Source organism: Pelodiscus sinensis, chromosome 1 (genome assembly GCF_052426305.1).
Source record: "Pelodiscus sinensis isolate ZL-2025 chromosome 1, ASM5242630v1, whole genome shotgun sequence".
In the NCBI taxonomy this organism is placed as follows: Eukaryota; Metazoa; Chordata; order Testudines; family Trionychidae; genus Pelodiscus; species Pelodiscus sinensis.
Genome location: NC_143052.1, coordinates 6,972,547 through 6,995,865, shown reverse-complemented (window position 1 = coordinate 6,995,865; position 23,319 = coordinate 6,972,547). Strand labels below are relative to the sequence as shown.

The 23,319-nt window shown below is 43.8% G+C and overlaps 1 protein-coding gene across 1 annotated transcript in view; it reads left to right on the top strand.

Annotated features, from left to right (window-relative positions):
• LRGUK (leucine rich repeats and guanylate kinase domain containing) overlaps positions 1-23,319 on the top strand; it is an 87,435-nt gene that overhangs the window by 5,071 nt on the left and 59,045 nt on the right. The window contains exons 5-9 of the mRNA XM_075925630.2: positions 299-380; positions 8,913-9,037; positions 12,718-12,861; positions 19,456-19,536; positions 22,912-22,998. Coding sequence (XP_075781745.2) covers positions 299-380; positions 8,913-9,037; positions 12,718-12,861; positions 19,456-19,536; positions 22,912-22,998 — 519 coding nt within the window. The remainder of the gene's footprint in view (positions 1-298; positions 381-8,912; positions 9,038-12,717; positions 12,862-19,455; positions 19,537-22,911; positions 22,999-23,319) is intronic.

Here is a 23,319-nt window from a genome sequence, read left to right as displayed (position 1 = left end):
ATCTGGATATTGTTTTGAAACATTACCACCGTGAATTTCCTTACTCTATCTCTAATCGTTATGTATCATTGCTGGACCATTAACATTGTCTGTAGGAGGAACACACAGTAGTTAAGGAAGCTTCCAAAATGTGAATTATGTATCTAATATAAACCCTTTTGTTTATGTCTCACCACATATTAATATTAATGACCTTTACTTCCTTTACATACCCCACCACAAGTTAATGGATAGTTTCACAAAGGAGCTGAAAATGCTGAAGAAAGAAAACAACTTAGTGTATCTTTTTTCTCTTCAGGAAGTGGATTTTTCATATAACCAAATACCTGAAATGCGAGATCTGTCCTCATACCAGTCACTTACTAAACTCAGCCTGGACCGTATCCTTTGTGGAAACCACAACAGGAGAAGGTGGTTGGTGGTTGTTTTTTTGGAGGGCTGCTCATTCTGAATAGACACCCATCCTCATTGTGTAGCTTCACTCAACCATCCAATTCTGCCTTGATCATCAAAGTGAAATAGTTTTTAATCTAATGATTACACTGATTTTAACTTAGTAAAGCATTAATATTTATAAAAACAGTGTGGGTGGGAGTGTTCGTAAAGATCAAATTCGCTATGCCTGTCAAGGGAAAACAAAAACCCCTCATTCCCTGAAAAGCTAAGAAAGCTGTGAGTCATAGTCCCTAGACATGGCAAAGATGATAAACAAATGCTCACTGCAGCACTGGGCTATGAATTGTGATGTTTGGAGTTTAGTTTAACTCCTTTGTGCTCTGATTCAGAATTTCCATAAGCTAGAAGCGATGGGAGGGGAAGACTGAGATGAATCTCCTTATCGGGTGATGCTTACCATCACCATGACCTAAACAGAGCAGCCTCCTGCCCATGGCACAGTGTGGTGGGCCCAGATGAGTCCACTGCATCATGCTGTAGGGTTGGCAGCCTCAAACCTGCAGGATTGGCAGCCAAGCCCAACGGTTAACTGTGTAACCAATAGAATTTTGACTGGTTACATGGCTGATATTTGTTTACATTATTTGCATCCCAAGGCTAGATTGACCATTAGTGTGACCCAGCCTGATTATTCTGATGGCATACACCTGTTAAAGGAAGAATCTATTGTTAGTATGAATAGTCAATAATAATTACTAGGCCTAGACGCCTGTGGTGGTATCCAGATGTGGTATATGGACTAAAGATGACGAGTCACTGTCTAACATTAAACAATGTTAAACAAGGTTTGAGGTTGTATATACAGAAAACTGAACCAGATTAGTACCATGGCAAACACACTATTAATAAAACTTTTACCTTTAATATTTTTGAAATGTTAAATATTAAATAAGGCTTTTATTTTAATAATACCTCTGATTTCCTTTTTCTGGAGAGTTTTTGAAAGGAAAAAAAAACTTGTTTGAGAGTCTCTTAGACAGATGGCAATAAGTATCCTATCTGGGGTAAAGAGGAAAAGTTAGCTGAAAAAGCCTGAAGCTTCTTCTGCTGTTATAGTCCAATCCTGTCTCATCCCAGGTGGTGGTTGGGATTCCATTGGAGCCAGCAGAGGTGCCAGTATCATCAGGCTCCATCTTTCTGGGCTGACCTAGTCAGGACATTTCTTAGGATTAGGATGAAGAAATTCCAGAGTCCCAAGAGATGGTGAGAGTGGCAGCACCATGATAGTGAAGTTTAGACCAGTAGCCAATTTTTCTCCCAAAGTCTTTTCCTGTAAGGACCACAAAAGGAAATCACAGGTGGAATAGCCCACCTACTCTTTATTTTGTCCATCAATTAATTCGGCTTAGTTTCCCACACACCAATTTTGGTTCACTAGTTTTTAGTTGCACATATTTCTGATTTACCAAGCGTGATCTTAACAGTTATATCAGGAAGGTTCTTTGGACTAATCCAGTCTTTCTGTGACCATGCCTTTTCCCATCAATATTTGTTATTTTAGGTTATTGTAACATTTTATAAACTGTCATGTACTTGTTTCAGTTGAGCTTATAATAAGGGTAAATTTGTAGGCCCAGTTATTACAACAAGCATCACTCATCCACCAAGATCCCAGTATGCTAGGTGCTGGAAAAAAAAACAAGAAAAAGACCTTCCCCCCAAAGAGTTTACAATCCAAGTTTAAGACAAGAGACAGCAGATGAATACTGACAGATATGGGAGTACAAGGAAACAGTCAGTGCTGGTCACCGTGATCAAAGGTGATCTCAGCACACCAGTGGCTTAACAGTTGTCGGGATTTTGTAGGCAATTCAGCAAAGGAGAATTAATGGGCAGGAAATTTCCACTTTTCGCATTAGAGGGTTACGTGTTCACATTATATCTATGTAGATTGAATTTGATTGTACATCAGTTTGATGACGAGCGCTGCTTTAACTAGAAAAACCTCAAAAGTAGCTAGAATGGACTGATTTTCAGGCTCCTGCAGAATCTGTGGAAGTTAAGGCCATTAAATGTCTATGTATAAGATCATGCTCCTATGTGTAGTAAGACTACATGTGGTGCAGGTTGTTCTCAAAAACACCTTTCTGCCTTTGAGTATGCTGCCCACGCTATGGGGTAGTAAACTCCATTCTGGTGGAGAGCTGATAAAGCTGTGTTAGATTCTTATGTTTTTCCACAGTCTGCTTTTCCAAGGCACCTGCTGTGCAGAGCTGCCCTTATTCCTTCTGAAGGCTCACCTACAGAAAAATCTACACTCTGGGTTAAAATAACTCTGCCGACAAAAACTCCAGTCACAGCTGTGTTGAGAGCTGACAGACAGAAAACCTACTTCTGTCAGTGTACACTACATTAACGCTACAGAGCTTTACCACTATAGCCATGCCAGTATGGAGCCTGTAGAGTAAACAAATTTTAAGCTCTCTGTGGCTCTCTTGCATTCCCATGTAAGCTTATAAATGTTTACTAAAGTGTAGGAACCTCTTTTTTTCCTTGCCTTGTAAATGACATCCAGAGTCTTTGTTCTGGGAGATGGCGAGGAGTGCAGGCTATATCATTTTGTTCATTTGCCTTCCACACTCAAGTAATCCCATTACTAAGGATGTTATCTCAGAACCCTTTTTTTTCCACACGAGTGGTTAGCTCATTCACAAGGTGCTCAGGTTACATTAGTGACAAGTAAGGTAACTCCTGTTGGAGAATGGCCCTGAGATGTAATCCCTTTGCTATTCAAATTTCCTATTGCAAATGCAAAAATAATGCAACCAATGAAAGGTCAAGGCTCATTATCACGGATCTGAATGGAAATAAATAAGGATTTTTCATTTGCCTTGAATGCAACGCTTTAGTATCTTCATTTGCTTAATTTGATTTGTTTTCAGCAATATGGGAAGAATAACTGTACATATGAATGCCTCAGGACCATTTGAAATTGAGAACGTGAGTGGAAAATGCAACATGGCAGTATTTCTAACTTGTGTCAAACAAAACTAACAGAAGACATGGCAGCCAAAACAAGCTGTGCTTCTAATCTACAAATGAAACAACATTTCTTAAATGTCTTACAGCGGTGAAAGTGTTTGGGATGCATTTCTTAGCCGACAGTAACTAAGCATCTCTCACCATATTTCAGTGAGCTGTGATTTAGATGGTAAGGTTACAAGTTTTCCTGACAGCTGCACACACAAACACACCTGACAGGATTATAAATTAATCTTCTTGGAGGATATTGTCTAAAACAGAAAGGAATAAACTTTACTAAGGCAGTAATACCTGACCAAGCAATTGTAGTGGGCCATTCAGTCTCTAAATCAGTTGTTAATGCTGACTGATTTGCTGCACCTTATTGGTGTGATCACCTTTTATTTTATATGTATAAATCCCTTGGCACATAGTAGACTGGTGTTTTACTTATTTGGAATCAGTGATTGAATGGGCCTACTATGACCAATAGCAATTGTGTGCCCACCGAAGTTTTGCCAAGTCTGCTTCAATAGGAACAGAAGCAGCCCTATCTTATCAGAAAATCACTCTCTAACTGCCATGTATGGTATAATTAATCCTGCCTCAGTATAGGGGAACGGGCTAATTGATCTCTTCAGGTCCCTTCTAGCCCTACATTTCTATGATTCAGTTGTGGTCTGAGTGCATAGGAACGGCCATACTGAGTCAGACCAAAGGTCCATCTAGCCCAGTATCCTGTCTGCTGATAGTGGCCAAGGCCAGATGCCCCAGAGGGAGGGAACACAACAATCATCATGTGATCCCTTTCCTATTACCCATTTCCAGACAGGCTAGGGACACTATTCTTATCCATCCTGCCTAATAGCCATTGATGAACCTAACTTCCATGAATCTATCAAGCTCTTTTTTGAACCCTGTTAAAATCCTAGTCTTCACAACATCCTCTGGCAAGGAGTTCCACAGGCTGACTGTGCACTGAGTGAAGAAAAACTTACTTTTGTTTGTTTTAAACCTGCTGTCTATTTATTTCATTTGGTGACTCTTAGTTCTTATATTGTGGGAACAAGTAAATAATTTTTCCTTATTCACTTTTCCCACACCAGCCATGATTTTATAGACCTCTATCATGTTCTTATGTTCAGGTCCCTTTCAGCCCTGCATTTCTAAGATTCAGTTGTGGTCTGTGTGCACTTTTCAAAATATGTCAAACAGCCTAGCATAGGCCCTATAAAACGATAGATCTACAGGAAAATGATAGATCCTTCTAGGTAGGAATTTAGGCTAGAACATGGTTTTGGGGTTCACTTATAGTTTGACACCATCAATGTAGATTGAGCCAAACCGTGTTTGGGTGTGTGGCAAAAGCTGGCCATACTGTGGTAGTTCAACACAAAACACATGGTCACCTATGGAATTCGTTGCCTGGTGAAGTTGTGAAGATCAAAAGTATTATCATAGAATCATAGAACTGGAAGAGACCTCAGAAGTTCATCAAGTCCAGCCCCCTGCTCTAGGCAGGACCAATTCCAACTAAATCAACCCGGCCAGGGCTTTGTCAAGCCGAGACTTAAACACCTCTAGGGATGGAGACTCCACTACTTCCCTAGGTAACCCATTCCAGTGCTTCACCACCCTCCTAGTGAAATAGTTTTTCCTAATATCCAACCTGGACCTCTCCCACCACAACTTGAGACCATTGCTCCTTGTTCTGCCATCTGTCACTACTGAGAACAGCCTCTCTCCATGCTCTTTGGAACCTCCCTTCAGGAAGTTGAAGGCTGCTATCTAATCCCCCCTCACTCTTCGCTTCTGCAGACTAAACAGACCCAAGTCCCTCAGCCTCTCCTCATAAGTCATATGCTCCAGCCCCCTAATCATTTTGGTTGCCCTCCGCTGGACCCTCTCCAAAGCATCCACATCCTTTTTGTAGTGGGGGGCCCAGAACTGGACACAATACTCCAGATGCGGCCTCACCAAAGCCGAATAAAGGGGAATGATGACATCTCTGGATCTGCTGGCAATGCTCCTCTTAATGCAACCTAATATGCCATTAGCTTTCTTGGCTACAAGGGCACACTGTTGACTCATATCTAGCTTCTCATCCACTGTAACCTCCAGGTCCTTTTCTACAGAACTACTACTTAACCTGTTGGTCCCCAGCTTGTAACTATGCTTGGGATTCTTCCATCCCAAGTGCAGGACTCTACACTTGTCCTTGTTGAACCTCATCAGATTTCTTGTGGCCCAATCCTCCAATTTGTCTAAGTCATTCTGTACCCTATCTCTGCCCTTACGTGTATGTACCTCTCCCCCCAGCTTAGTGTCATCTGCAAACTTGCTGAGGGTGCAATCCATCCCCTCCTCCAGATCATTAATAAAGATATTGAACAAAACCGGTCCTAGAACCGAACCTTGGGGCACTCCGCTAGAAACCGACCGCCATCCTGACATCGAGCCATTGATCACTACCCGCTGGGCCCGGCCTTCTAGCCATCTTTCTATCCATCTTACCGTCCATTTATCCAATCCACAATCCCTTAACTTGCTGGCAAGAATATTGTGGGAGACCGTATCAAAAGCCTTGCTAAAGTCAAGGTATATAACATCCACTGACTTCCCCATGTCCACCGAGCCAGTTACCTCATCATAGAAGCTAATCAGATTGGTCAGGCAGGACTTGCCCTTTGTGAATCCATGCTGACTATTCCTAATCACTTTCCTCTCATCCAAGTGCCTCAATATGGATTCATTAAGGATCCCTTCCATGATTTTTCCAGGAACCGAGATAAGACTGACCGGCCTATAGTTCCCTGGATCATCCTTCTTCCCTTTTTTGAAGATGGGCACTATATTTGCCTTTTTCCAGTCATCCGGGATTTCTCCCAAACTCCACGACTTTTCAAAGATAATAGCCAAAGGCTCCACAATGACATTTGCCAACTCCCTCAGTATCCTCGGATGCACTAAGTCTGGACCCATGGATTTATGTACGTTTAGCTTTTCTAAATAGTTCCTAACCTGTTCTTTACCCACCAAGGGCTGTCCATCTTCATCCCATCTTGTGTCACTTGGCGCAGAAGTCCAGGAGCCGACCTTGTCCGTGAATACAGAGGCAAAGAAAGCATTGAGTACTTCAGCTTTCCCCACATCATCTGTCACTAGGTTACCTCCTTCATCCATTAGGGGCCGCACACCCTCTTTGATCACCTTCATTAGTTGGTTCAAAGAAGAATTGGAAAAGTTAATTGAGGATAGGTTGATCAATGGCTATTAACCAATATAGACAGGGATGTAAGCTCATGCTCTGGGTGTCCCTAAACTTCTGATCACCAAAAGCTGAGACTGGCTGACAGGTGATGGATCACTTGATATATTGATCTGTTCTGTTCTGTTCTGTTCTGTTCATTCCTTCTGAATCATCTGGCACCAGCCACTGATAGGAGACAAGATATTGGGCTAGATAGACCACAGAGCTGACTCGGTATGACTTTTCCTGTGTTCTTTTAACAAGATTGTATTTTCTTTCATTACCCTTGTATGATAAATGCAGCAGCCCAGTTGCATTTGATTAAAGTTATTGGTATGATTCCGACTGGGAAAAAATAATCTGATCACTTGTCTATGTGTAGTTAAGATTTGAAATGTGATTGTGTTACCAAGAAAAGTCGCTATCCCAGTTTTCAGGCTGCAGTATCATTCTTTCGTATAAATTAAAATAAAATATTGTTACCCATGTGATTGTGTAAAGGCATCATAACCTGCTTTTTCTACCTTGGAGTATGGTGGCAGGGTTTCTTATTTATATTCTCTTGTTTTTGAAGTGCCTGACTCCAATTTCATCTGATATGTAGGGCTGTACCAAATTCATTTTGTCACTTTCACAGTCATAGAATGTAAAAAATAATAAATTTCATGATTTCAGCTATATAAATCGGCAATGTCATGGTGTTGTAACTGTAGGGGATCCCGACCCGAAAAGGAGTTGTGGGGTGGTCGCAATGTTACTGGGAGGAGTGTGTTACAGTACTGCTACCCTTACTTCTTTGCTGCTGCTGCCAGTGGAGCTGCCTTCAGAGCTGGGCAGCTGTAGAATGGCGGTTGCTGGCGTGGAGTCCAGCTCTGAAGGTAGAGCCACCCCCAGTGGCAGCACAGTAGTAAGGATGGCCTGGTATGGCATTGTCTCCCTTACTCCTCTGCGGCTACCTGCAGAGCTGGGCCCTTAGTCAACAGCTGCCGCTCTCTGGCCATCCAGCTCTGAAGGCAGCCACACTGAAGTAAGGATAGCATTGTATGATAGTGCCACCTTTACTCGGGTGCTGCTGCTCTCAGGACACTACCTCCAGGCTGGGTGCCTGGTCAACTGTCGCTGCTCTTAAGCTGCCCAGCTCTAAAGACAGCACAGTGGCAGGGATAGTAATTTTGTATCTCCCCTCCCCGCCCAAATAACCTTGTGACCTCCTGCAACTCCCTTTTGGGTCAGGCCCCACAATTTGACAAATGCTGGTCTCCCCATATAGCATAGGATAAAAGCACAAAAAAATACCAGATGTCATAGGGGAGACCAGATTCCATGATTGATTATGTGCTTTTCATGGCGGTGAATTTGGTAGGACCCTACTTATATGATCTGTTTAGTTGAGCCTCTGCTTTACTTTAAAGTAAACTAACACAGCTACCACCATTTGGCCACAGAATCAGTACTGAGACTGATATAACTTAATTCAAATTCAAGTAAAAATTTGATTACTTAAATAATATGGATAACAATAATAAACCATAATAATAAATAATTATAATTATTGTTACGCTTTATGGTCTATGCCCGACGTGGGCAATCTGCTGTTTGTGAGCCGCATGCGGCTCTTTTACACTTGCTCCATTCTCTGTCAGACTGTGGGGGAGGAGAAGGGAATGGCAGAAAAACCTGGGCCTTTTGCCTTGTGGGATTAGAGTTATCTGCCTGTGGGGTAGGGGGTCTCAGGGCTTTAGCCTCACAGGGAGGAGTTGGGTCAGAATTCTGACCCCAGCAGGCACTGCCCTGGGGGGTATGTTTTCTGTGTTTTGTGGCTCTTGTACTTCTGAGGATTGTTGTATGTGGCTTGAGAGTAAGTTTGGTCACCACTGGTCTATGCAGCAATGCTTTGGGATCTGATTGTGTTCAGTGCTGCACAAACATATAGTAAAAATATGGCTTCTGCCTCAGTTTTCAGAGCCTTGATCCTGCAACTAACTCGACATGCCTGGAAGCTCATTGACTTCAGTGGAGCTCCCAACAGATGTCGATAACTCTCCGCATGCATGCAGTTGCAGGACTGGGGGTTGGGCTTGAGAGACAAGACATGACTGGTGGTTGAAACAAATAAGTTACAGGGGAAAGATGAAGACAGGGTATTAAGTACAATGAGAGAGAGAGAGCTGCTAACTTAGTTCTAAATATTGCTAAGTTTTTTTTATACTTGATTGTTTTCCTTAAGCGCAACACTGATTTGTAGATAATAATATAGAGGAGATCAAAGGGCTAGAGAAGTGCCATAGCCTGACTTATCTTAGCTTGGCACACAACAGGATCACTACAATCAGTGGTCTGACGAACTTACCTATCAAAGTACTCAGTCTGGTAAGTGATGAGTTCATTTTTTTAAGTAAAGTATTTTTAAATAGCCCAGATCAGTTCCTTAATAAATGTATTTGTGATAGGTAGGCTGGTTTCCATAAGTCTGTTTATAGTCAATGCAAATAAAATTTGGTTTACATTTTGCTTTTGTACTGTATACTGTTTTAGTTACATCGTATCTCGTTTTCTCTTTGGTAGCCCTTTTAGAAGTTAAAAATATCAACAGTGTGTGGGCCCTCAGTACAGTGTTTGTCCAACTTCATTTTGAAAGAATCAGACGTGTGTAGAAAATTATTAATTAAAAATGTAAAACAGTAATGTATTGAAATAGACATTTCCTTGCGACGTTGTTTTGGTTTACAGTAGCACTTTGCTAGGGCATGAGGGGTGAAAGAGAAATTGACCAGCCTATATTTATTTTCCAAGATGAGTAAAATTCAGAGAATTAATATCATTAATTATAGAAGCAAACTTATTTTGAGGCTCTTGAAGTCAGAGTGGCAGCATGATCCAATGAATATGTCATGGGCCTTATTTCAGGATATGTTGGTTCTGTTCCCAGCTCTGCTACTAACACTGCATGGCTTACGTACCTCAGTGTGCCTTTGTGTCTCCGTTTCCCCTTCTGAAAATGGGATAATGATATCTGTGACTGAAAAGTAGTGTGTAAATGCTAAGTAGTAATGGCTGTAAGTGGAGGTAGAAAGAAAGGTAAGAAATATTTTTAAATATGCGCTGAAGTGTGCTTTTAAGTTGTTATTTAAAAGCAGAAAGTATATTCTTCAGCCTCTTCATTTAATTCTCTTTGTAATTATGATCTTAAAATATGTAACCGATATCTTCAAAACTTGAATCTGAGCATACATATGTACATGCTTAAATTCATACACATTAAGACAGCGCTGGGCAACCCAGGTTATATATATTATATATTATATTAAAGGTTAGTGAGTGGGCTTCCTTCATCTCCATGAGCCACAAGATTGAAATTGGGCATGTGCACTAACCATGACCCCAAGAGTAAGATTAAATACATTGCACGTGATTCTCCTTCTTTACCAGACCTTTCCAGTACAAAGTGATCCATTATTAGGGGCAAATTAAATTGCTGGCAAAAGTAACATAAAGAAGCAGAGAGAACGCACTGCTCTCACAATGTGGTGTGCAATCAGCGTGCACCTCACACGTGTCCTTGCTTTAAATGTGTGTCGCTTTTCATTTTGCCAGGGGCTGCAGGCCCCGCCCCCACTCCACTCCTTCCCTCAAACCCCCACCAGGCCTCTTCCTTGCCTGCTCCCCAAGCACACCCCAGCCCTGCTTCTCCCCCTCCTTCCCAGCGTTTCCAAAGCGCCAGGAATTGACTGATTCATACCCTATTCCTGCTCTTCCTCCTCCCTCCCAGAGCTTGAACACCATAAACCAGCTCAGACCCATATGCAGGGGTGCAAAGGGTGCAAACGTATCCCCCATGGTTCCCCAAATCAGCATGAGGGGCTCCGTGGCCACCTTCCTGATGGTGTGTGGCTCGAGCTCAGCTCCCTTCCTTCCCCCTGCAGCGGGGAGCCCGCTCTGGTGCTACAACCTCACCCTCCTGCCTTCCCCTCCCCTCGCGCAGTTGGAGCGCCAGCTCTGGTTTCCCGCTGCGGGGGGAGAGAAAGTGCCAAGCCTCGCTGTGGGGAAGAAGCACTCCCCTCCTCCTCTCCCAGCTTGCAGAGGGGAAGATGAGCACTTCTTCCCCGTGAGCTGGATCGCACAGCGTGGTTTGGGATTTTCTCTCTCCCGTTCCCCCCAGTGGAAGCCGATGCTGGTGCTCCAACAGAATCCAGCCAATGGGAGCAGTGAGAGGTGGTGCCTGGGACTGGTGCGGGGCACAAAGTGCCGCTCAGACCCCCACATCCCCTGCCCCCTCATGCACCACCATCCCATCGAGCATCCACAGCCTGCTCCTTCGCCATCCCCCCTGGCCAGACACCCTCCCTCCATCCTTCTTCTGCATCTTCCCCCCTGGCCAGACACCCTCCCTCCATCCTTCTCCTGCATCTTCCCCCCTGGCTAGACACCCTACCCGCAGCCTGCTCCTGAACCCACTCTTGCGCCTGCACACTCCCTCCTGGCCACACACTGCACCTTCCCTTGCTGTTGCCCCCTTCCCTGGGTCAGACACCCTACACCCAGCTTGCTCCTGCACCCTTCCTCCCATCCAGACCACACCCCTCACCCACTTCTGCACTCCACCTCCTGCCCAGATCCTGCACTCCCATTCCTCTCGCTGGCAGTGCACACTGAATACCACATTTTTGTCTCAACCCCAGATCCTAGGGGGTCCACAATATCCAATAACCCTGGAACCTCAGAAGAGTAAATCTGGCCTGTGGGAAGCCCTGAACCTCAGTCATCCCCCTGCCCTGGGGGGTGGGGGCAGGAGTGCCAGAGAAGTGAAGTGTCTCAGCTGGGGCCGACATCAGTGGGGTTTGGGGTTTTTTGGAGGGTTTTTATTGCTTGTCACTCATGTGATCCCCAACTGATTTTTTCTGTGGGTTTCTATCTATCTATCTATCTATCTATCTATCTATCTATCTATCTATCTATCTATCTATCTATCTATCTATCTATCTATCTATCTATCTATCTATCTATCTCCATACACCCATCTATCTATCTATCTAGTTCATAAATATTTAATAGCATTTGAAACCTAAATAGGTTCCGGTTCCAGCATAAAGTGACGTGGGTGGAATGAGATATGTAACTTTCAAGGTTATGGTTCCAGACAGTGTCTGGTTGAGATCCCATCTTGGTAGACACAGTAATTGAGGCCCAAGATTAACACACAAGCAAGCATGCAACTCTATTCTAGGAGCTGGTAATAGGGATGGCTATATGATTGATGGGGCTTCAAGCAAGGAAACTACCTGGAACCTAATCAGAAATATGCAACCTTCTCATCCGTTTTCTCTTCTGGAGAAAGGGAAGTCAGGCCTTGTGTGGAGTACAACAAAAAGCTATTTTAGGGGCCTTTGAAAGCACTGACCAATCCCAACTATTAGATTCTGATATGTTTCCATACAATAATTTCAGTGGTAATATTCATGGAGTACAATATTACCCAAACTAGAGGTTTCCTTAGGCTAACACCCACCGAGGTAAACAGGATAAGTTGACACATCAAAGAGCTATTGTTTCAAGTTGCTTGCCGACGTAGGAACATCACAATGTATTGAGTTATGTGCAGTTTTACATTTTGATCTTTTTACAGCCATATAGGTAACAAACATCATTTTTTAATAAAAATTGGGGCACAATTCTATAATGGGGAGAGAATTCTGTAGCTACTAACTATGAAATTGCAGAGAAAATCAGGGGCCACTTTATTTTATTGACAACCAGCCCCAACTGGTGCAGCATTACTGTTACTTCCTGAGCAGAACGAGGAATTAAAAACTGGCATCTCAAGATGAGGATGGAGTTAATATGAGGGAACATGTTACTTTAGTGCAATGCCAATTTATATAAGGCCCAGGAGAAAAGAAATGACCTGTCCTGTTACTAAGATTCCAAATGGTATGTAAAGTGAATCAAGAAATTACCCATTTAGATTCTAGGATGCTGTTCCTCATCAGAAACATTTTTTTTACCTCTGAAATCTTGTGAAGACTTATTATATACTTTGGATTGATTTTCAGTGTGCTAACCAGATTGAGAAGATAACTGGTTTGGAGGACCTGAAAGCCCTTCAGAACTTGGACTTGTCCAGCAATAAAATCAGTAGCTTAGAAGGTTTGGAGGAGCATGATCTACTAGAAGTAATCAACCTAGAAAATAATCAGGTAACATCATGCATACTCATCTGATTTGTTTTTAGCTTCACTGTGTTTTTCTGAAATTTAACTTTCCATAAGTTCAGCCAAATATCCCAAAACACTACAAGAAAAAAATGGCTTTCACTTAATGACTCATTCTGCTCCCTTTACTTATGTTGAGACACACCTTACTTCCTGTTCTTGTTTGTTTGCTTGGACTAATTTTGGTTTGTGGATAACTCCTAGGGAGCATTTAGTGCCCGTGACTATGAAGGGAGGACAGCATTCTCATGCCACAGTGAGACCACATTACAGGGAATGACTGTGTAGGTGTCAATTCCATCAACTTCTTCCCCACCCCACCCCAGCACCTCCCCCCCATTGTGATCAGCTATTCAGTAATGTACAGGAGGTACTGGGGAAAGGGTGGGATGGGAAATAGCGGGACAAGATTGGAGGTTTGGGAGAAGGATTGGAGTGGAGACAGGGCATGGGGTGAAGCAGATGTCCAGCACCCCTAGAGGAAATCATGAAGTCGGTGTCTCTTGAGTGCTACCTTCTTCCATCAAGCAGTGCCAGATAATCTCTATTCATACCTTGGCTACTCCTGCACAAACCCCAACATATCTTGCCAACATCCCTCAATCCTGCAGCATTCAGATCAGATTGAATGATCATGATGAACCTTAAAACATGTAAGCTTCTCATGAGCCTTTCTCAGACAACATCCATTATGCGTACTGTAAGATGACATTTGTTATACAGATAAACACTCACTGGAGAGCAGGGTCAGACAATCCAACTCTTTTATGTCTGTAGTCTTAACATGGATTTGAACCGTGGGCTCTATAGTCAAATGGTTAGTCAATTAACCCACCAGATCACTGAGATACCAATGTCATTAATTTCAGAAAAGACTCCCAGTGGATGAAGTGATTATTTTATCATATCGTCTTCTGTTAGCGAGTTCAATACAAAATACTAGCTAACCCACTTTGTCTCTAATATCCTGTGACCAACCCAGCTACAGCTCTGCATATCTCAGTGGAAGAATCATTCTCCTATCACAGCCAAGACTTTGTTTATGATCCTAACCCACCCCAAAGTCTTTATTTTAAAATGTAGGCAAATAAAAATCAACAATAAAAACTAGACATTGAAATATTCAGATTATTCTCCCAATTTTCAGAACAGACCCTACAAGTGTTGACATAATCATCGTGGTTCTCTTTATAGCATCATGTTCAGGTCAATATTTAAAGACGCATCAGTGTTTAAAATCAAATATGGCCATCATTAGCATTTGTCTCATGTAGATCTCTTTGTTCCCTGTAGCAGGCCGAAGCTATTCTGCCTCATCAGTGTTTGGTTTATGTCCTCTCTTAATGAAATGATACTGAAAATGAGCAATGAATTGCCACTTTTCCAATATCTTCTTCTCTAGAGTAACTTTAAGGACATGTTATCATTGGTAAAAACTCAATATCCTAGGTGGCTGGTTTTTTTTTTTTCTTGACAATGGCATTCAAACCAATGTATTTGATTAAAAATTCCAAGCCATGTAACCTACTACTGCAGTGCAGAGATCCTCTGTTATCAGAAATGATCACACTGGATTTCATTTTCTCCCACTTTTGGAAGAAAGGTCTGCAACCAGGTGTTAAAGTGTCCATGGCTTCTCCTATATGAATGATTTGGAGGCAGGATTTACGGTTCTTGTGTCCCTGAACTTTAATTCCTAAGTAAATGAAGCTGCATTCTCATCTGTGGCCCTTACTTACATATCTTAGTGGTTATGAGGGTCAAATAGAGAGTTTGTAATTTTCCCTCTAAAATTACACTAGGGTGCAGAACCAAGAAACAGTAAAAGATCTACTTCCAGAGGGAAAGCCCCTATCTAGGGGACTAAATGTCCAACAAGAGAAGAAACAGAGGGAATTTGGGCTTGCTGCTTTGACATTTGAAAGGAATCGTTGGTTTATGGGAAGCCATGTCCCACCATGTAGCTTCACATGGAACTTTCTCAGACACAAGTGCATTCCAGGATCCTGCAGAAATGCCCAGTGTTGCAGTCACTGGTCGAACAGAGCAGTAGTACTGTAGGCAGGTTTGATTAGTGGAATCTTTTGAATTTCCCTTTTCTATGAGGCTATGGAGACTAAGCACGCCTTTCATCCCAGCAGTGGGTAGGACATATTGATGGGACAGTATGGGGAAATCTTTAGCTGCCACTTCATGAATTGCATATCTCTAGAGATTAAAATCACTAGTCAAAGGTGATATTGTTCTGGGGGCCCTTTCAGCTGTACTGAATTCATTATTCAACAAAACTCAGAGTAATAATATAACATTAGTTTGGTTAGCTGCACAGTATGTCTGCTTTTAAGACAAGTGCCTCATTATCTGCTTTGTAATCTTAATTTGGCACATGTTACCTCAGCATATTGGAACATTTTGGAATTCTTCATCAAAACAATAGATTGGGAAAAAATAATGGAAAAGATGCACCTATTACTCCTTTTCAGAGGATGCTCAATACTCCTGCAGAGAAAGACTATGCCTACACTACGAGTTTTCTCAGCAAAAAATATGCTAATGAGGGACTCATTTGCATGAGTCGTGATCTCATTTGTATATTTTCTGCCGATACGTTTTTGCACTAGGGTTTTTGCGCAAAAAACCCCTTTTCCTGCAAGATCCTCATGCCCCAATAAAGGAGATTTACTGATCTTGTGGAAAGAGGGGTTTTTGCACAAAAAAACCCCGTCTGGACTACTCCCCCCCCCCCTTGCAAAAAATGGCATGCATAAAATATGCAAATGAGGCATGAAAATATGCTAATCCACGTCTGCTTTGCATATTCCCTTCCGGCAAAACCGGCAGTATAGACATAGCCAAAGAGAATTCACAATTTTATTATGTAAAATGGCAGGATTTTGTAATGTTGCCACAATTAAAACATAGTAACCTTATTACTGCAGCAACATGGATGTTGAAGTACATGTGTGTGCAGCACAACAAGCTTTGTGATCCATCATCCAGAGATGATGCCTTTCCAGGTGAACTCACATACTTATTTTTCTTCCGGAAGATCAAGACACTTTTACCATCTCAAGGTGGAATCGTTAAAGGAGTTGCAGAAACTAAGTAGAGGTGCAGGATGTGCTAATATCAGGAGTTGTATGACAATTGGAGGATGAACATTGAGTAAACAACATCCAGCACAATTTCAGCAGTAAAACCTTGTGACCAAAGCTATGTCACGCAACTTATTTGTAGTGGGTTATTTCTGAGAGTCTTTGCTCCCCAGAATTCAATGTCAGAAAAGCTTGAGCACATGAAAGTGTATAGTATCTGAAACAGCTGATCTGTGTTCTCTGCATTGTGTATTGAGAGAAACTATCATGCATCTGTCAAAGATCCTAGTGAATTAACCCTCTGGGCAGCCACTAGGCTTGCTGGGAAGGGAATGCAGCCTCTGAGCTCTGGATCCCCGGAGATATGTGAAACTATTGGATCTCAAATCAAATCAAGCTTTCACCCTAATCACAGGGTTCCTAGGCACATTTTCAGGTCAGAGGCCTTCTATCTGGCACCCTCCTCTGAGAATTGAAATCCACTGTGCCCCCTTCCAGGCAGAGTGCTGACCCTTCAGACTCCACCGTATTTAAATATAGACTTCACCCAAAAGGTGTGGCGTTTCTGGTTTATAGTGTAGCTCACTCAGGGGCATGCAGTAGTTGTGAAGCAATCAACGGTACATATTCACTTGTTTAGCCTCTCACCTTGATTCACTTTATATTTAATCATGTAAAAACACTTTCAAACCAGACTGGCCTGCGTTTGTAATCTTTGTCTCTTGTCCAGTGCTGAGACAAAACTGGGCATGGTTTTGTCTAGTATCAGATGTGGGGCACCGTAATAGAGTGCTAGTATGACCTCACATACAACATGCGTGTGAGGTCATGCTGGCAGGGCCAAAGCAGTGTGCAGTTCAAAATGGCACCCATTTGTGGTGTGACCTCGCATTTACTGTGTGTGTAAATGTAAGGAGTACTGAAATGTCTAGTATTCCAGGCCTGTGCCAGTGACCATCCTAAGGACAGATCACACAAAACAGTAAAATACCCTAGCTACAGTATCAGATACAGTGTCTCCCACTAGCCCAACCTTCACTTGGGAATTCTTGGGGTATCGTCTGAGTTCTCTCAGGCAGGCAGGGTCCTTTGCCCTCTTGCCTATCCTGACACTGCATCAGCCTCCCCATCTTAATCTAGTGCAAAATGGTTCTTGGACCATGTTCGTTCCTTCCCTCCTGTGAATCCCTTTATAGACTCCTGCTGGGTGTCATTTGCTTCTTTTGTTCTGCCTTTAGTTGGTAATTTTCCACTGCTCTCAACCTCCCCCATCTTCAGGTATCGGGGGTGGGGGGAAGGGAAGTATCTTCTCCCATCTACAGCAAACCTATTAACTAACCCAAGGTATTTAAACAGCCCATCACTCTGTGAACTCACCATTGTCTTCAGTCGGGAAGAGACATGACAAAGACTTGTTAACTCAGAGTGGATCCACATGCTTTTAAGTTTCCATCACACAGTAGATTCATGATACAATTCAATAAAATCATTCACCATTCAGAAGTGGTACATACTGAACCTGCCATTCATCACAAGCTTCTATTAAAATATTTCACTTCCTTTTGGAGGGGTGCTTTTATAAGTGGGCAGAGATAACATTTTTGAAGCAGTGCAGACTGATTTAAAAGATTTCGATTAGCTGGCTCCCACAATGAAAATTTCAAATCCATTTTTTTCAAATGTGGGCACAAGGGTATTAACTGCACAATGTATGTGCAGTGATTTTCAACCTCCATACTTTTGAATGCAACATGTTTGATTGCATAAGCAAAGGGATAATTATGTGCATAAATAAGAAGTTGCGTGTGCAGATAATGGCGAAGAGGAAACTTCCTGACTAGGCATCATTCGATACATAAAGCCACCGTCAGGGCATCAGTTCAGAATCATTCAGGATTTCATGTTGTTCTTCAACACATAGGCTGTGTCTACATTGGCACCCCTTTCCGGAAAAGGGATGCTAATGTAGACTTCAGAATTGCAAATTCCATGGGGGATTTAAATATCCCCCGCGGCATTTGCATTTACATGGCTGCCGCTTTTTTCCGGCTTGGGGATAAGCCGGAGAAAAGCGCCAGTCTAGACGTGATTCTCCGGAAAATAAGCCCTTTTCCGGAGGATCTCTTATTCCTACTTTCAAGGTGGCTTTCAAGTAGGAATAAGAGATCCTCCGGAAAAGGGCTTATTTTCCGGAGAATCACGTCTAGACTGAGCTTTTCTCCGGCTTATCCCCAAGCCGGAAAAAAGCGGCAGCCATGTAAATGCAAATGCCGTGGGGGATAGTTAAATGCCCCGCGGAATTTGCAATTCCGAAGTCTACATTAGCATCCCTTTTCCGGAAAGGGGTGCCAATGTAGACACAGCCATAATGTAGAGGTAAGTGATGACATGTTTTAATTGTCAGGTCCTATGATTGGCCTTAGCTTTCTAAAACAGCTAGTCATGCGGGCTTTAAAGAGAGGCCTTCCCTGTTACTGTCTTTTGGACACTGTGACGGGGCACGCCGCCCCCACACCCCACACAGCGGCCCGTCCCGCACTCAACCCGCGATCGCCCAGACTCTCCTGGGCACCACCCGGAGAGCGCGGCAGGACTGCAGGGCCTGCTCCTCCGACGCGGCCTGGATAACGGGCGGCGCGGCGAGGGCGGGGAACGTCGGGACGCTGACGTACGGCGGGGGAGGAGCCCGTCGACACGGCGCCTGACGTCATCAGGGCCGGATGTCGGCGGGGATTTTAAAAACAGGCCTGGAGAAGCCAGAAGGGGGGTGGAGTGGTAGGAGGACGGAGGAGCAAGGCGGAGGAAAGAGGGGGACGGAGAGAGAACGGAGCGGAAAAGAGTGAGAAGGAGGAGAGAGCGGAGGAGGAGGAGAGGCACACAGCACAGAAGGAGAGGCACGCGGCACTGGAAGAGGGGAAGTGGGGTAGCACGAGTGGTGAGGGGGACCACCAAAAAGGGGAGACTGAAGTCGACGGGGAGCAGCACGGGGCTCCCGCGTTACAGACACCAAATGGAGAAAAAAATGTACAGGACCTACAGGACCTGACTGCCAGCTGCAGTCTTTCAGAGCATTTTATTGCCGGCTGGTTCACTTCAGCCAGATGTACTACAATGTGATAGCTGTTGTTTAGTGGCTTGCATGAAATGTCTTGGTGGTTCTTAGTCTATTGCCTAAGGGTTGAGTGTCTATGTAAAAAAAAAAAATAGGCACTCAGGTGTGGCAAGATATTATGCAAAGGGTTGGAAAGAGCCATATCTTTTCAAATAACCATCTAGTCCTGCCTAAGCAAGTTACCCAGGCATGCTGCCTGAGTTGTGTGCCAAGAAGTCTTTTTGTATGCCGTGGATGCGTGCATACTTTTCGCAGGTGTCGTGGAGTTTTTGTGCCCACATTTTACAGTTTAGCACTGAGAGTCTTTCTCCCCACAGTTATCTTATCCAGTGTGGCTTTTTACTGATACCTTTTTATTTTGTGAATAACTAGATTTCTGAATTGGGTGAGATGGAATATATTGAAGATCTGCCTCTCCTTCGGGTGCTCAATCTCTTAAGGAACCCAGTACAGGTAAGAAAGAGGTGAACAGATATAGCCAGCAGGTATCGTCAACCCCAAAGCACCTAGTGTGGGCCCACTCATGCTCCTTCCCCAGGCCAGGCCTTTGTACACTTTCCAGCATTCTGTCATGGCTGGGCCAGGCTGGCTGGTGGGCCTTCCACAGAGACTTAGGAAGGCTGGTGCTGGGATGTGCTAGCCGCTGGGCATTTGGACTACATTTTCTGGCTCCTAGGGGGTGCTACAGTCATGCTGTTTTGCATTCTGGGGCTGCTGCCTGTTGCAGAGTGGCTGACGGTGTTGCAATCATATCACCTGGTCCATGGGGCCTGGAACCACTGAGGCCGCACTACCCAGAGCACGAGGGTCGAGGGCTGGTTGCCTTGCACTGCAGCTTCACCCCCCAGCTGCTCGGCAGTAGGAGTGCTCTGGGCTCCTGCGAGGGTGGGAGGAGCAGGGGACGAGGGCTAGTCTCCAAGAACCGGGTCATCAGCCCCCCATGTGAACAGGTAACTGAAAGTGTACTTGCAGTGAAAGTTCATCCTGTGTTGAAGTGTGAGGGAGATGTTCGGACAGAATAGATGCTGGGGTACCCCTCTACAATTTTTAAAAGTTTTGGGGGCCTTATTTTGTTTCCACTGAAGTCCATGGAAAGGATCCTATTAACTTCAACGACAGCTGGATTAGAGTTGCAAACTGTCCAGTCACACAAACCCAAACTAAGGATGTGAATGGTTAACCATGGTGGGCTCCACCTGGCTGGAACAGCCCCCACCTGTAGCAGGCCTGGCCTGGCTGGAGCAGCCCACCGTGTCGTGGGCCGGGATACTCCAGTCCAGCCAGTGCAGCTCCCACCCTTGGTGGGGGGCCTAAGCGCATCATGCCATGCTGTGGGCGGGGGAGCCACTCCAGCCGGCTCAGCTGGAGTGGCCCCCTCCTTCCTCCATTTAAGCAGTGAAGTGGTTAAACATTTAACTAGTTAACTGATTAAATGGGATTTTACATCCCTAAACCAAGCACCCTTGCCCCACCCCTTTCCTGAGCTCCCACCCTACTCCACCCCTTCTCCCAGGACCCCCACTCATTCCATCTCTCCTCCCTCCATTGCTCACTATCCCCCACACTCATTCATTTTCACCGGAATGGGGCAAGAGTTGGGGTGAGTGATAGGGTATTTTCTCTGGGCTGGGGGGTTTGGAGTGTGGGAGGGGGCACTGGGATGAGCATGGAGCAGCTGGTAGGGGTGCAGGATGGAGCGTGGGCTTTGGGAGGGAGTTTGAATATGGGAAGGCAGCTTAAGGTTGGGGAAAGGGATAGGGGTGTAGGCTCCAGCCAGGTGGTGGCACTTACCTCAGGCAGCTCCAAGGCCAGGTTGATGGTGCAGCAGGCTAAGGCAGGATCTCTGTCTGCCCTGGTCCCATCCCTTTCCCAGATGCGAACAGCATGTCCCTGTGGCCTCTAGGAGGTGGGGTCAGGGGCCGTTTGCTGTCCCTGCCTGCAGTCACCTCCCCAGCAGTTCCCCTTTGGCCACACTTCCTGACCAATGGTAGCAGCAGAGTTCTAGCTCAGGGTGGGAGGCAATGTGCAGAAACCTCCACCCCCAACCTAGATACTGCAGGGAGGGATGTTCTGGTGGCTTCACTTCTGGAAGCAGGGCCAGGCAGGGCAGCAGGGGGCCTGCCTTTGCCCCACTGTACTGCTAGACTGTTAGTGGTCGATCTTCCCGTTTGGTGTCAGGAGTCTCTGAGAGATCAAGCCCAACTCTGGGAGATAGCTGGCAAAACCAGGAGGGTTGGCAACCTTAAATTGTACTGATTCCTGAGAGAACTTTTAAAACTGCCTCTCCTTGGAATTGTAATGGTAGCTGTGTCCATCCCAGGATATTAGAGAGATAAGGTAAGTGAAGGAATATCTTTACTGGACGAACTTCTGTTGGAGAGAGAGAGAGAAACTTGTTAGCTTACCCAGAGCTTTTTTTGTGTAAATTTGAAAGCTTGCCTCTCTCACTAGTAGAAGCTGGTCCAATAAAAGATATTACTTCAACCACCTTGTCTGTCTTTGGAATGGACTTGCTTTCTTTGAGACTCGTTTCTCATTCAAGGACCCTACAATCTTCCCTGATTAATGAACTAAAACAGCCCATTTATCAATGACAAAAACCTTTAAAGCAGGGTAAAATCTTATGTACTGACTTTGTACACCATGTATTTATAACTTGTCCCGGATAGTGCTGAAAATTAAAGGTCCTTGCATCCTGCTTTGATGATTTTAGATCCTCTTTAAAATTTGCAGCGATTTCCAATGTCTGGAGAAGAAATATTAACAGTTTAACTTCTCCTTCTTGTTTCAAGATAACTCAGTTGATTTCTGTAGTGTGTTTCTTGAGACTAGTCTATTGTATGCAGTGAAATGAACATAAAGAAATGTTTGAAATACACCACCTCTTCCTGACCTTGCAGCTCTCTGCATCATTTCAGAAGAATTCTGGAGTGGTGGGGGATGAGCAACACACACACAACATTATCTGTGATTATAGTCTATCCTGCAGCATTGCAGAGGTGAGCGGGAGAGTGGAGCAGAGGGACCTATGAACAGTTTGGGGCATCATACCAAGGTCAAAGGGCCAGTTGCACCCCTTGTTCCATAGCAAATGGCCCGTTTATGTCACTGTTGACAAAGCTGAGAGCAGAAATTTACCCCATTAAAGTGTGTGCACCTGCATGCATACATATATGTCTGGTTTTTTCCAGTTAATTTACAGGGTTTTCAGTTACATGGGGAAAAATAAACAACAATTATCTTAAAACAGCTTTGAGACTGTCTTTGAATTTCAATCGTTTAATAGGACCTGACTTTTCTCAGAATTAATATACTTTAGCAGGTTGTCAAGATGTCAGGTTCCTATTTAATTGTTAATTATTCTATGTTATAATGTATCAGACATTTCTGTGATTTACAAGCATACATAGTGATTATATTTATACACTGACTTTAAAGAAAAGTTCCTATAACACTTCTTGCAAGACTAGTGGCATTACCAGGGGTTATCATCTAATTCTCATATGGGTAATTACTTTCTGTCCAGCTTTGTTCCCTGTACATTTTCAGTTGGATATTTATTATTCTTCAGTTCCTGTTCTAAATTTTGACATGTTATTGTTTCAAACTGTTTAACCACTCTCTGGTTTCATTCCTGAGGTGGCTGCATTTTATTGATGGGGGAAGTGATCAGATTATACAACTCATAGAGATCTATTGTGGTGAAAGACATCATACATTATAACATATTATAAGATGTTCTTTGAGATATTATTTGCAAATTTGAATTTAAATATTTATATATGTGAAAGTGAAAACAGATGAATGTTTCTCTTATTTCTACTACAGGAACAAACAGAATATTGGCTCTTGGTTATTTTCATGTTGCTCCGGCTAACTGAACTGGATCACAGGAAGATTAAAGCGGAAGAAAAGGTATATGAAAACTATTGGAAACACCATATAGTTCTGTAATTTTGCTAAATAATCTTGTCTCCTTCTGGGCTAAGGTGTTAAATACGAGTTATTTTCATAAATATTTATGTGCTGATAAAAGATTGCTTCATGTGAGAGGGAAAAGAATTTGCCGCACTCTACGGCCAAAAGAATCATAAAACTCTGGAACTGGAAGGGACCTGAAGAGGTCATCAAGTCCAGTCCTCTGCCCTCATGGCAGGACCAAGCACCATCTAGATCATCTCTGATAGATGTCTATTTAACATGCTCTTAAGTATCTCCAATGATGGAGATTCCACA